General features: G+C 46.2%; 1 protein-coding gene across 3 annotated transcripts in view; it reads left to right on the top strand.

Annotated features, from left to right (window-relative positions):
* The window catches only part of LOC146801329 (immunoglobulin superfamily member 3-like), a 99,519-nt gene extending 91,694 nt beyond the window's left edge, over nt 1-7,825 (top strand). For all 3 annotated transcript variants that reach the window (XM_085620981.1, XM_085620982.1, XM_085620983.1), the window contains one exon: nt 6,626-7,825. In XM_085620981.1, coding sequence (XP_085477107.1) covers nt 6,626-6,906 — 281 coding nt within the window. In that variant the 3' untranslated portion in view covers nt 6,907-7,825. The remainder of the gene's footprint in view (nt 1-6,625) is intronic.
* Nucleotides 7,826-15,660: the final 7,835 nt, after the last annotated feature.

Here is a 15,660-nt window from a genome sequence, read left to right as displayed (position 1 = left end):
ATCACCCACAATGCAATGGGTTAGTTGAAAGGTTCAACAAAACCCTAAAGGGAATGATTAAAGGCCTCCCAGAAAGGCTTAGGCGAAAATGGGACCTTTTACTTCCCTGCCTTCTGTTTGCAAACAGGGAGGTCCCACAGAAGGGGGTTGGCTGCAGCCCTTTTGAACTTCTGTTTGGGCACCCTGTCAGAGGTCTATTATGTTTGGTGAAGGAGGGCTGGGAGTTACCTCTCAAACCTCTCAAACAGGATGTGATGGACTATGTACTTGGTCTCCGCTCCCGGATGGCAGAGTACATGAAGAAGACAACAAAAAACCTGGAGGCAAGCCAAGAACTACAAAAAGCTTGGCATGACCAAAAGGCTGTACTGACTGTTTATCAGCCAGGACAGAAAGTGTGGGTGTTGGAGCCTGTGGCCCCATCAGCTCTCCCAGACAAATGGAGTGGCCCCCATACAATTGTTGAGAAAAAGGGAGAAGTCACCTACTTAGTGGATCTTGGAATTCCCAGGAGCCCCCTTAGGGTGCTCCATGTCAACAGATTAAAGCCATATGTTGACAGGGCTGACATGGGCTTGCTCATGGCAACTGATGAGGAACAGGAGGAGGAGAGTGACCCTCTCCCTGACCTGCTGTCACAGAACCCTGATGATGGGTCAGTAGAAGGTGTTACTTTGGCAAGCAGCCTCACTGACCATCAGCAAACTGAATGCAGACAAGTTCTGCAACAGTTCAGACATATGTTTAGCCTGACCCCTAGTCAGACTTCCTGGTGCACCCATGAGGTGGACACTGGAGACAGTCTGCCTGTCAAGAGTAAAATCTACAGGACACCTGACCATGTCAGGGACTGTATCAGGACTGAAGTCCAGAAAATGTTGGAACTAGGTGTGATTGAGCCTTCAGATAACCCTTGGGCTAGTCCTGTAGCCCTTGTGCCCAAACCTCATACCCAGGGTGGCAAGAAAGAAATGAGGTTTTGTGTTGACTGCAAAGGCCTCAATGCAGTCACCAGGACTGATGCCTATTCAATTCCCAGGGCAGGTGAGCTCATTGATACTTTGGCCTCAGCCAAATATCTGAGTACATTTGACCTAACAGCTGGCTATTGGCAAATCAAGTTAGCTGATGATACCAAGGCCAAAACAGCATTTTCAACCCCTGGTGGGCACTATCACTTTGTGGTAATGCCATTTGGTTTGAAAAATGCACCTGCCACTTTTCAGAGGTTGGTGAATAAAGTTCTGACTGGTATGGAAACTTATTGCTCAGCTTATCTAGATGATATTGCTGTCTTTAGTTCCACCTGGCAGGATCACCTGGTCCACCTCAGAAATGTTTTGGAGACCCTGCAAAAAGAAGGCCTCACTATCAAGGCCACTAAGTGCCAGATAGGGCAGAGTCAGGTTGTGTACCTCGGCCACCTTGTAGGTGGAGGCCAGGTTCAACCATTGCAGAGCAAAATCCAGACCATAATCGAATGGACTGCTCCAACAACACAGACACAGGTTAGAGCCTTTTTAGGCCTGACTGGGTACTATAGGAGGTTTGTTAAGGGATATGGATCTATAGTGACCCCCTTAAATGATCTGACCTCCAAGAAAATGCCAAAAAAGGTTCAGTGGACAGCTAGCTGTCAAAAGGCATTTGATGACCTAAAGCAGGCCATGTGCACTGCCCCCATCTTACAGAGTCCAGGCTACAAAAAGAAGTTCATTGTCCGAACAGATGCTCCAGAGCTGGGTGTGGGAGTTGTACTGTCTCAACTGAATAATGAAGGTCAAGACCAGCCAGTAGCTTTTATAAGCAGAAGGCTGACCCCTAGAGAGAAACGTTGGTCAGCTATAGAGAGGGAGGCCTTTGCTGTGGTGTGGGCCCTGAAGAAGCTGAGGCCATACTTGTTTGGCACTCACTTCATAGTTCAGACTGACCATAAGCCCCTCCTATGGCTCAAATAGATGAAAGGTGAAAATCGTAAATTGCTCAGGTGGTCCATTTCCCTACAGGGGATGGACTATACAGTGGAACATAGACCTGGGACCCAACATGCCAATGCAGATGGACTCTCAAGGTATTTCCACTTAGAACACGAAGACTCAACTGGTCAAGGTTAGTTTAGTGTCCCTGCGTTTGGGGGGAATTGTGTAGGAGAGTAGGATCTGCACTTATGTTGCCCCCACTTTTTTTCTGATGTTAACACTGGTTTCTGGCTATAGTCTGGCTGGGTCCCTGCTTACCAGGGCCCCATTCTCTCTGTTCTCTCTAAACAACTTGGAGTGCATACTAGATGCACTAGTGATTGGATAATGTGGTGCCTTATGAGCCCCTAGTATATGGTACCCTATGTACCAAGGGCATAGGTACTTAACAGGCCTACCAGGGGCTGAAGCATGTATTATGCCACCCCTGGGAAGAAGACTAAATCTGCCACCACAGGCCTGCTACTGCAGCCTGGGTGAGGTAGTGTTAGCACTCCTCACTGAGGTATAGGTTCCCTATATCTCACTATACACACACATATAAACCTATCAGTCACCCCTATGGCAGGCCCTATCAATCCTGAGGGCAGGGTGCTTAGTTTACAATGTGAGGCGGTGCCTCTGCATGAGCAGGACACCTCTGCAGCTGGCAGAGTCTATTCTCTGTGGCTGTTTGTGAATGCGGTTAAACCATATACTCTTAAGTGCATTATAACCTCCTGGTAAATGCTAACTTTGGAATGACTGCATCAAAACATGTTGCGTTTGGTGTCAAACAACTTGGAATCATACCCCCACACCAGTAACTGGTGTGGGAGTATGATCCCACCCTTCTAGAGGGGACGACATGTACCTACTGTGGTAACACGGTCGAAATCTGAAAGAGCCCTGGCATCACAAAATGGATGCCACCAGCACAGACACTGGGCTGCCCTCCTGCTGCTGACCGAAACTTGCAGTGGAGGAAGCCCAACAATAGGCATCCCGTCACAGGGAGGTGTCACTACCTTCCAGACAGGATTTAGTGTATTGGGTTGGGTGGGTGCACTTCTAGAGTGCTTTGAAGTCCTGCACTGGGGGAGCAGTAGGCTCCTCTGTGCATATGCCAGCTCAAACCGGTTCAAGGGCTACCTGTCCCTGCTCTGGCACGAAACTGGACAAAGGGAAGTGGGTGTAACCACCCCCTACCCTTACCCTCCCAGAGGAGTGGTCATAGAGCTAGTCCCTCCCCTACCTTTAGTATAAGATAGGGAAACCTTTCCATTGCAAGTTAGATATCCCTGGGCAACGCTTTACAAGAAGAATCCTGGCCCTTCGACGTTCCACTACCTTTGGAAGACTGAAGAATCTCCCTTGGAGTCAAGGAGTGACTCCCCTGCTTGGCAGGCACCAAAAACCTTAATCAACGGTCGCAAAATTTCCTGCTCCCGCTGGAGTCCGAAGTCCCTGCAGCCCCGGAAGTGAATTTCCTGACTTCTCAACAGCCATTGTGAGTCCCCAACAAAGCTGTGGCGAGTGGACCCCACCGTACCGTGCACTATTGTCGAGTGCAACCCCTTCACAATGTTCTACGAACTTGTGCATTGGACCATTTGTGGCACAAGTGTCCAGCAGATTTTGCAGTGAAAATCAGAGGCCTACCCCATCCCGAGTGACCGTGGGCTCCTGTAAAGCATTTCCTCACGAGGCGTCTTCGCGAACCCTTGCCCGTTGGTTTGTGGGTCCCCTGAAGACTTTCTTATCAAACCAAAGGGCTCCTATGGTTCCTCCAGGCCTGCCCTCACTCACCCTTGCTGGGTGAGTCCCTCAGACCTGGCTGGTCTGCATCGCTGACTTTATTCACCTTCCACAAGACTTGCTGTTGCCAAGGCTTGTTGGATCCAATCCAGTTGCCGACACCTCCGCAAGCTGCAGACGTTTTGGGACACTCCGAATCCAGCTGCTGGTCATCGTCGATCCCTCCTGGACCTCGTGAGCGAAGAGTCACAACACCCTTGATCACCTGAAATCAACCGACTTCCGTGGGCATCCATCTTCCTGGCCCCGGGTCACTGGCAAGTGACTGTGAACACTGTCCCTTCTGCTTTCAGGTCATCTTCGTCTTGAATCCAGCCTTGGATTCCACCGGACACTTCTTCAGTCTTCGCAAGCAGCAAATCTTCTTTGGCTTCCATAGAAAACAGCAACGCGACCCGACACCAAAAAACACCTATGCACCCGGCTTCCCTGGGTGAGGTAACTCGTGCACTCCGGTGCCCTAGTGTGTGTTGGCCCTCGAATTACTTACCTTGTAAGTGGCTTGCTTGTAGACTTCCTCGAAGTACCCTAAAACTTAAAAAATCCAGCCGCAACTTGCTCCATTGAAATCAATAGGGAACCCGCGGCTGTGTTCTCACGCTGCACGCGTCTCCCGTGGGTCTTTTACTTACCTGCTTCTGCTGCATTAGTGAAGCCCCAGCGATTCTACAGGCCCTAGGCCTTGTCCCCTTGCAAGTCGACTTTCCTAAACCTCTTTTTTAGTATATGGTCTGGTACGCCTCTAGGGCCCCAGCCATATTTGTGCTTAACTTATTGTGAAACGTTGATATTTGTGAATGTCCTTGACTTCTAATCTCATAAAGAGATTAGTAGAATGTGTCTAGAAATAAATTCATATATATTTGATATATATACCTGTGTGGTGTTTTTTCATTTGTTAATTTAAGAGATTATAAGGTAAAACAAGCTGCTTTACATTCCTCTGAGACTTAGCCTGAAGTCTGCTCTCCACAGCTACCACTATGAAAGCTTTCTTTAAAAGGTTGTCTTAAACCTATCTACCACAAGAGTCGAATTGGACTGGTGCAAGGTGGCCACTATAACTAGTGACCAGCATATGCCAGGCTAACTTCTCACAATGAGCCACCTACATTTCTCCTCTTCTCTCCCGGTCCTCAAGTGAAGAGATCTGGACCTCTTGAAGATATCCACCTTTCGCCCAGCAGCTTTCTAAACACATGTTCTCTACTACTCCCCTGAGCAGGTCTGCAGCCCAGATGTGAACGTTTTACAGCTCTCCACTGGTCCCCTAGCCATGGTAGGGTAGGGTGTAAATCCATATTTCAAAAGTCAAATTCTGCTTATGTATTTAGCATCACTTCATGTGGGCTGTTTCTTTTTAATCCTTGCCCTCATTCTTGTCTTGGGAGTTAGTTCCAGTACTTGTGAGTGGTCATCGGTTGAGCTGAACTTACTCCAGGTCTGAGCTGGAGTACTTTTATTATTGTTTTGGGACCTTTTTGTCGGTAGTAGTTTCAGAAGTGCAGTTTGTGAATAGAAATGTCTCACCCTTTATTGGGAGGGTGCATTTCCCTCCCTCAACCCCTCTGTAGCCCTCCCTAAATCCCCCCTAATTACCCACTGACGCCCTCCTGTTAGGTCACAAGTGTTCCCCATTATCTCTCCCCTGCCCTGGTTCTGCCTACATGTACTACAGGAATGTATAGGTACATGTGTAGACATCTCCACGGTCGGGGAGGAGGTCTCTGCACATTAAAGGCAGGAGAGGCCGAGACCTCCACATGTAGGTTTGTGAATAGCATTTTTTAGTATCTGAGTAGGACTATTTTAGTTCTACTAAACACACTACTGAATGCAGCTTGTGAAGAGCTCCTTTAGATTTGTGAATAGAATTGTGTAGTATTTAAGTAGAATTACTCTAGTATTACTTTACGTACTACGAAATGCATTTTGTGAATCAGTCCCTAGATGTTACCACCTGCACTGAGGGAGTGGAGGCATGCAAGTCTACACTTAGGGACTGATGTGGATCTAGGCGGATGGGTTACTCTGTCACAACGGTGACGGATTACCTGCCTGACGAAATATAAATCCCATCATATCCTATTATATTTATATGTCGGCTAACGGGATATTCATCAGCGTTGTGATGGAGTAACCCGTCCGCCAAGATCTAAATCGGGCCCTGAGTGTAAATCTATGCTTGGAAATGGTGAATAGCTCAAAGGTCTAGATTTACACCGAGGTGCAAGAGCAGATTTACACAACTAAATTTACATGAGCCAATTTACACATGTAAAGTTACCTGTTTGAATAGGCCCATTATGTTGAACTGCAGCTGGCACCCTTCTATTGACGCCATAAATGTTTAATGCAGTAATATAATATGCCCATTCCCTGGCGCCTTTCCTTATTCCCACTTCATTTTGACTCCTGTAGACCCGCAGTGCCCATCCTGTAGGTCGCGGCTCCCTCACATATAATGTTGACAGCATTTTACATCCCCACCAGCTTTAAGACTTTGGGTCGGATTTAGATCTTGCGGACGGGGTCCGTCATCACAGCGGTGACATATATCCTGTCGGCGAATATAAATCCCATAGGATATAATGGGATTTATATTTCAGCGGACAGGATATCAATCCCCATTGTGACAGAGTAACCTATCCTCAAGACCCACATCAGGCCCTCTGTCCAGATGCCGACTCCAGCAGCAACGGCGCTATAAGGCTAATTCACAAACCGCATGGTCAGTGTGATTGATTGTAGGAGTTATCAGTTGAGTAATTGTCAGATTGTTTTTACAATGTATAGATTTGACAGTGGATCAGTCTGCATTAAATTCAATTTCCGTTTTGTTCCTACAGAGAAAAGCGCCTCCTCCTCGGTCTGTTCCTCAACCTCTTTCGCCACCTACATCCTGGTTGTTGCCATCATCTTAGTGGTCATTCTGGTCATCGTCATCATAGTCCTGTCGATAAAATTAAGGCGCTCTGAACATCAACGTTTTCATCAGAAAAAGGGAAAGGATCTCTGGGTAGCTTCGGGTGGGCCAGTGCGGTCCATCAGTGTCCGGTCGAAGCGAGATGATGAAGATGATGAAGATGATGATGAAGGAGGCGAAGCAGAAGAAAAAAGTGCCCTCTGAGGAAGCTCATGTGTTGGCATCTTGTCTGGAAACCTTTATGATTGGACAAGCCAGCGGACTCAGCTGCAGAGCGTGGCCAGGACCAAAGCAAGCCCCAAACCAGGCACGGCTTCACAGTCCACCCCGGCTACAGATGCATTTTCAAAATACTCATAGCACAGAGTCTGGTGGTAAATGAAGGATGCACTCAATTGTGTTCATTTGTATTAAGTTAGAAAATGATGTTTCCTACCTCCCTCAAGTTTTATGGCTGTTATAATGACAAATCCTTCTGGACTCTGGCTCTTTTCCACCAAAACCCCTGGTCTACACGTCTATGCACTCCGAGAAAAGCTTAATTCAAGAAGGTGGAAGGGAGAACATGAGGCGGGAAGGCGCCCAGGTACAGGTATCGATATAAGGGCCCAGGTCACCTGTACTCTATGGCATATATTGGCCATGTTCGTGCACAAGACTTGAGTCCACAGTGGTGCATAGTCGCTCACCTGTGTGTGCAGGGGTACCATGCACTTTATTCACATAAAATGGCTGCACCAGTTTCATTTTTGAATGCATCTGGTTACCCAATGACTGTATAACCTTTTCAACAGTGAATGTCAATGTCCCCAGTGCAGGCACATAAGGGTGCTGTGTCTGCCTGTGCAGGGGAGCCACTGCGCCTGCTTTCAGTACCAGGCTTCCAAACCTTAAGGTGTTGCTAGAGAGCCCTGTAGTGTGCCTACTGCAATCACCTAAGTGCCCATAAAATACCAATCTGTGCCCCTCAGAGGGGACACAGTCTTAGTAATGTGCCCAAGAAGTGTACCTGTTGCATTGGGTGTACGGCGCATTGCCAAATAGTGGGCTAAGTGTCCGACCGAAGCCAAACACAAGTCAAATTACGAAAAAAACATTCATAAAGTAATAAAATTCATCCTTAGAATTTGTTGTGCCCACAGTTCTTGTATTCCTCATATATTTGTTCACCATAAATTGCATCCTTAAGCAAGAAAATTAATTAAGCAACAAAACAGAAATATGACATTTTCAGGACTGAATAGTTTAAATTCATTAATTTGCACCATGTTTACTCTCAAATAAACATTTTGGCGAGCATTAGTTTTAGGTTTTACACTTTGAGGAGGTAAATATGTAGGTGACTGAAGTCCGATATATGAATTTTGCAAAACCCAAGGCTGAGTACCTTCACCAATGCATCCAGCTCTAGAGTCTGCAGACTTACAAACCTGCCCCTACTATATCTGGCCCCTACTCACTCACAGCACCGGCGCCCCTTGTCGTGTGTGACTCCTTCAGACAGTCCTAGCTTTTTAGTTCACAGCAGTCTGTATTCTGGGATCGGTAATGTCCTTTTTCCAGTTTATTAAGAATATTGCTAAATGTTCAACAAACGAAGGCCAGTTTTGCATGTGGTTCCCCTATGGAACAGTGTTTTAAATGACCTCGGATTTCTCAGGAGTTTGTGTCTGTAAATGTTCCTGTAGGATTTAGTTCCCTGCTAATGGATTCCAGGTCCTCGCGTAGACATTTCCTGTGGCTTAACTGGGGAAATCCTGTATTGGTCCCCCTGCAAGAAACTCCGGTAGTTGGCTAGCCTAGGATGTGCACCGGAATCAGTAGGAAACAAAAAAGAGTTCTGATCACAGTCCCCGGAAGTAATTAGTAGGGATATCTTCCGTTGTAGGTATTGTCCCAAAATCCCATTACACCTTTTTGTCACAATGGGAGGTAAACTAACTGTGACAGGAAACAGGTGAGAATTATGTAAATGAATACTGAAGGGTCAGCGGTATTAAGGGGCGCCATTTGTTAATAAATAAAATCTTACCTTTCAGATAAATTCACTTTGTCAAATTGACTCTCTTTCAATTCTATATTTGAATTTCATTTTACCTTTAAGTTCTTCTCTTTTAAAGTGTGGGCAATAAAAAATATTTTTTTGTCAGCCTCCCAGATGTTTCAGATCTTACTCGTGCGCCTTTAAATTGTGTATTTCATGTTATAGCTTTATTTGAGGCGGGTGCTAAAAGGTCTCATCTCTCCACTGGCTTCTCTTAAATACTCAAGTTCAGTTTTTGTTTTCCTCTCTCCAGCCCTAAGTAGGACAGATTGGAGCTCAGAGACTCTGTACTGCAGCAGCGGCGGCCCTTCCACTCAGGCGGAGGATCATTGCCCCACTGCTCCTTGAGCAGTTCAAAATGGAAAAATAAAATGGTGATAACGCAACGTTATCATTTTATTTTGCCGTACTGGCTCAGTTGGTTCAGGGTCGGGCAGGGCTGGGCTGTTCAGAGCTGAGGCAGGAGTGGTAAGTACTTTCTAAGTGCGCATGACATGTTGGCCGGCCGTTATGGGCCAGGCAAACAGTCATGCGCACTTAGCATGTTCCCCACCAGGCTGTATTGCACAGCCTGCGTGGAGAACATGCACAGGCTCCCAGCCCCTGCCTGAGCGCCGAACCATGGCACTCTGACCAATCACATCACTACTGTCATGCAGCATCATGACTGGCTAGGGAATTCTGGGAGCCTGTGTGCTTCCTGCTGCCGGAGAAGAGAAGAGGACGGAGGAGAGGCAGCGGCCGGCTCGTTGTTACCAGGTAAGTGATTTTATATTTTTATATTCCCTGCTCTGCCCTCCCCACCCCATCACCCCTGTTTGGTAGCAGCCGCTACAGGACTGCAGGTAGCACTAGGACAATGCGGGCTAGCCCCAGACCCTCTTCTAAGACTCCTGCTGGGTATTGTCCCAAACAGATCCTGGTTCAAGGGACGCTCTTCCTTGTTCTATTGGTAGTCCCTCTGATCTCTTGTCATTTCATAAAATGCTAAAATCTCACTGTGTCAAACCCAGCGAGAGGAGAGCTTGGGCGGCTTCGTTCAGCTGCTGTGAAAATAGACATAACAAACAAGCATTGTCGCATTTTTAAGGAGCATCCTTCCCTTCTCCACAGGGTCAGATGAATTAAGTTTAAGAGGAGAATAAAGGGGTACATTCCTCGCATTGAAATTTGTAAGCCTGGAACATGCGGCCGACGCGTATTCGCCGTGTGAAGCTGCAGCTGGGAAATAAACATGGTAAGTTGGGTAACAGGCTAACAAATGCACCATAATCCCCTCCTTGCAAACCTTCCTACAGTGAGTTCTGATTTATAAAAGAAATTAATTTTTCCATTTTGAGGCAACAGCCTGGAGCCGTTGTTACATTAAACCGCCTGGTGCAGGCAGCGGACAAAGGGAGTTTGCAGTTGTATTTATATAGCGCCTACTACCCCTGACGAGGTGCTGAAGGGCTTTTTTGCCGAGTAGCGCGCTACTCCGGAACTGATAGTGGATTAGTGGTCGGTTAGTATAGGAAATTAAAAGCTGTAAATTGGAGTGCGGGTGGACATGTGAGTCTGTTAGGCTAGTATAAAGGAGGGATAAAGGAGGGAAGAGTCTAGAGGGTTTTATTTGGGAGATCATAGTAGTAGAATGAGGTACGTGATGCGTCAGAGAGTGGAGGTAGAGGATATATTGAAGGAGGTAAAGAGTGAGACAGAGTTGTGTGTTTGAGAGAGTTGAAGGTTTTTTTTTCTACAGAGTAAAGTGAAAGATATGTAGAGACACAACTACATAAAAAGGTATACATGCATATGGAAAACAATAAAGATATATTAAGTTGTTTTATATAAAGTCATATATGTACATGTATGGTTAAATATTTAGAAACTCAGACTTTGAAGCGTTGCTGTACATAAAGCTAATTTATTTATTTTTATTATTTTTTATTTTTATTTATTTGTGGTAATTTTTTTAAAATTAAAAAAACAAGGAAGTATATAATTACACCAACTACTCAATGCAGCACATAAATATTGTTAGGTGGCACAGGGTCGGCTCTACTAATGTGATTCTACGTGTCAGGCAATGCTAAATCACTGAGCAGGGAGAAGTGGACCGCTGTTGGCTTACAATGTGAGGAACCAACAGCTTCCTGTTTCTAAGACCACTAGGTTACTCTTCAGGATAATATCTGCAGTTTCACTCAGGCTCGACGGATGGCGATCGGGCCCACCGTTTTACTTGGTATGTTGCAGTGGAACCCTGATGACTGGATCTGCTTTTCAGTTTGTGTCTGGCCCCGCCTTCCTCCAGGCACAAGCGGTTGTTTCAGAAAGGCAGCGGTCCGGCAGAGTGGGCGTCGCCATTTATGACGCTGTTCAGACCCAAAGCAAAACACCCAGGACCAAACCAAGCGTCACAACCCAGCGACGGATCCTGAGGGACATTTAGAGGGGTTCAAATGGGGGGGAAAGTTGATCCCTCTGGCGCATGTTCCAGGATCTTTGGCTCACGTTGAGGGGGGTCAAAGATTACAAGGTACACAGAGCAGTGTCAGCATAGTCTGGTTGCAGCTACATCTGCAGATGTTAGTTTGTTTTGTCCGTTTGTGCCACACAATTTGTGACCACAGTTCACTTCTGCCCGTGGGATGTTGCCACATTTGTTCACAGTGTAGCACACCTTTATCAGGGATACAAGGAGACTCATTTCGATCAAGCTAGGATTGGCTCCTGCAGGGTGACTCCTTATGGCCCTGCTGACCGAATGCTTAATTTGAGACGGTGGTTAGCGGTGCTGGGAACCGGCACTTAATTGTCTACACCTGCACTTATGACAACTGCCACGGCTTCCATCCTAGCCGACCCCACTGACCCGGGTCTGAACAGCTCCAACATGTCTTTTCATTAAAGTTCGATTTTTCTTCGCAATATGAGCCTCATCATTGTGCGGCCCCAAATCTCACCATCTTTCGCTCTCATAACCTAATTTAGCTGTGAGCGATCGCATACCCTGGCTGGAACATCGAGCCCATACAGAAACATATTTGGATACTTAATAGTATCAAAAACTTCTGTCTTACCCCTTTCCAAGATGGCGGCTCCACTTGCACACCGGCACTGGAACTTGCCCTTTTCTATTTTTAACCTCGTGACACGCCCGCAAGCACATAAAAACAATGCGGATACGAGGACACGCCAGAATGCGGTCCGAGAGGTTTGGCTTTCAGTAGGTGTCAGAAGCATGTGGGGTTCAACGTACAAGTAAGTGCTGCCATTCTCACCTCCTGAATGAAGCATGGAAACCCTTCTCTTTCTCCCCCACACCACGCTGGGCGATCCGTCATTACGGAACACGCCGTTTCTTTCTAACGATCTCGATTCCCTTCGTCCATTAGATGTACGAGATCTCCGCATCCCCTCCAGTGACCATGAGGCACAGTGTTGCTTTTTCTTAAGTAGGTTACATGTTTTATGTTGTATGTTATTGTGTGTGTTTAGTCAGACCTAATTATTTATTTAATTCCAGCACAACTTTTCCATCACCACGCCGGCATGGAGTGAATAATTGCATCTCTTCCTTTTTTCACTTAGCGGTACGCCAGTCATGGAAGTGTGCATCCACCTGTGTGTAGTGTGTTCACATCTTTAGCTACTACTACGTATTACACTATGCGCATATATATGTATATATTTTTCCTCGCCATTAACTGTGATTTTGTAATTTACAGATCAGTGTACCAACGTACATAACGTATGTATATATTTTAAAACGCATGCCTTACTATTGTGGCATCACACTTATTTCACCCTATTAAAGTTGACTAGGAGTGGCAAGTTTCTCGACACTGGGCTGGTCCCAGTGTAGTCCTGACGAAGAGCTGGGGAGCTCGAAACTAGTTGACTTCATAATATGCTAGGCACACCTTTCCATCATAGTTAGGGTCCCTTGGCATATTACCCCGTTTTTAATCTTTTCAGCTTAGAGCACCAATAAAGTTTATTTTGTAGCCCACTAGCTGATTATTTTAATTTTCCCACTCCACCACTTCACTTACACCACACATAGTTTACCAAATTCTCAGTGCTCCTACGTAACACCACAAGTCGCAGCACGCCTCAGTCCGTAGAGGACTGGGAGGACCCCTATGATGAAGCATGTCACCGTGGGGAAACCCTGGTGAGTGAGGGGACTATAGAAAGAGATAATACTTCTCTTTCGGATAACGGTGTCTTCAAGGATCAAATCGTTTCCTACACCTTCTGCTTTTTCCCAGTTAGGTTCCTGTCTATCTGACTTGTTCAGATAGTCCTTTTTAACTGCCACACAATGGCACTGTTTGTGTAATTTAGAGATGAGCAGAACAGCATTTGTTTATTAATTCAATGTACATTAAAAACACTAATACCTGCTGCCCAAGCCATTCTTATAGCTTTGTGGACCGTGAATAGTCTGAATTGTCACACTTGTAGGAGTATGATTTTAATAGTTGTGTATGTACTGACATTGGCAGCCATGGAAGTGGGAATAGGTGGTTCACGCTGCAGGGGTCTTCTGACGAGGACCCTGACACTTATGTTTTTACAAATGAAGCACTCTGATTGCTCCGAGGCCAGGGAAGAGGAAGAAAAACTTCTGAAGTGCCGAATGAGGGTAGCCACAGACGCTGACCGTAGCAGCTTGGAGCTACCACAGTTGCAGGCACAGTGTCTGCTATATTGTTGGTCCGAGTTGACATCTCATCAGTGGGCCAAGTCCACTGTTCTGGGCATCTCCTCCGGAAGGTAGCTGGGCTTCTTCATGTCGACATACTCCAACTGCAGGGTTAATTCCAGTAGGCCTCTCTCAGAGCCAGGCAGGCTCCATACCAGACTAGACCCACTGGTGCTTCCATTAATTAGCTGGAGATTTTTTCAGGTAATGTCCCCTCACCTCTAGGTAGCAAGCTGTTAAAGACGCCAGTCATGTATCTCACAAGTTTCCCCAACATCCTTCGAGGAGTCACCCACACCGGTCATTGAAAAGTCCTGAAGCACTGACTGACATCTTCAGTTCTATTTGTTGGCTTTTACTGAGGATTTGGACCTGTACCGGCCACCAAACTATGGATACTTGATGTAATAGATTGTAGTAATGGAAGAGATGATTATGCCCTGACTCTCCCAAATCGGTCATGCCGAAAGATATATCAGGACCCTTCAGTCATCACATATCCTTAGAAGGGGAAAACAACCAAGACCACTTAGATTAGGCCTGAACGAACGCTAATTATTAAGGGGCCTATTCCAATCTCGGTCTCGGTCAGAGGCTTTACGATCAAGATCGTCAGTTTCAATACCGACGCTTGATTACAATACAGCCAGTCAGAAATGAAACCGGCCGGTCATTCTGGCTGGCTTCTTATGGGCTCAAGGAGCTAGTCGTCCAGTAGGAGACCGGCCCGTAATCCCATAGGAAGGCCTTCCGCCTTCGGGATTAAAATGCTGGGTTTCCAACAGGCTTTCCATATCGGGTTTTCCGACATGGAAAGCCGGTCGGAAAGCGAGTTTGGGTGCTCCTGGCAGGTGCTCCTTTTCCTTGCGGCCTCTGGTTGTGGGCCCAGGGGGAACCTATGATGCCCCCTGTTAATCCCTGCACCTTGTGGCAGGCACCTTGAGGTGCCTGCCATGGGGCGCAGGGATTAACACAACCTCCCATTTCCCTATGGGAGCTTGTGCTACGGCTGGTTTATGGCAGTAACACATGCTCCCATAGAGAAATGTGGGAATGGTGCGGTCGCATCGTAATTAGGCGCTCGGGACCGCCGGCCGGAGGTCAGTTGGTCCGATTTCTGCCATGATGTCGGTCGGAGGAAACTCCGACCGACATTGTAATAAGCCCTAATAGTCTTTGGTTTAGACCCAGTACAACCCCACGATGTCCCATACACTTAAAGTGGAAAAGTGATATAAACTGGCAACTCTGCAATTTGTTCACAGAAGTCAACCAAAGGATAGTAATTGATGCATCTAGGTGAATGTAGTAAACAAGAGTGAATTTTTATTACTAGTAGTGTGAACTTTGTGATACAGCAAAGCACTATTGTACAGTAGGATTGCTGGTCTACAGAAAATTATGCTCACTGTATACGTACGTGTACAGCTATGGTCGAACTATACTAATGTTTTTTATATTGAAAACCTTAAAGGAAAAAGTTTGGAATGCTTTTTACAATAAGACAAGTCGTGACATTGTTCCTATCCCCATTTACACCATTGTGGGGTAAGGCAAACTCCTTCTCAGGCCTGGAGAGGTAGGCATGTGCTTGTTGGAGAGAGGGGTAAACCAGACCCTGTGGCCCATGTTCATTAAAGGGGATGTGAAATCCTTCCATCTGATAGAGACTTCTAGCCGCAGATTCCCCGCCTCAGAGCAATCCCCAGGCGTCAGACTGGAAACGGAAATTCCTGTGAGCAGCATCTCCGTGTGCCAGAAGTGCCGTGGGCGGGGTCTAAACAGGCACCACCCCAGAGCGCTAACATGAAGTCTCTTCTTTCCGGGTCAGTCAACCCAGATACGAGGAAGAGCGACCCTCAGACTCTTTTGACTGACCTTTTTTTAATTTTTTGTCAAGATTTTTTTTAGACTTTGTCTCCTGGTGCATCAGGATGTCGGCTAGGAAAGCTTGTTTCAGTTGAAAATCCCATATTGTCTGCAAACTACCTACCTGCCCTGGCTGGGGAAGGAGAGAGATTGGGGAAACAATAGAACCTCTATCAAGACCTATATTACTTTTGAACAGACACATTAAATACAAAATAATTTTTAGACTCATTTTATTTTTTCATTTTTTTAAGAACATATTTTTGAATGTATCTCCAATAGTAATGTCTAATACTTTATATACAATAGACATATATTACATATAATCCACAATAACAAATATTATATT

The sequence above is a fragment of the Triturus cristatus genome, chromosome 8 (genome assembly GCF_964204655.1).
Source record: "Triturus cristatus chromosome 8, aTriCri1.1, whole genome shotgun sequence".
Classification (NCBI taxonomy): domain Eukaryota; kingdom Metazoa; phylum Chordata; class Amphibia; order Caudata; family Salamandridae; genus Triturus; species Triturus cristatus.
Note: the sequence above shows the minus strand (reverse complement) of the source record. Positions and strands in the feature narration are given on the sequence as shown.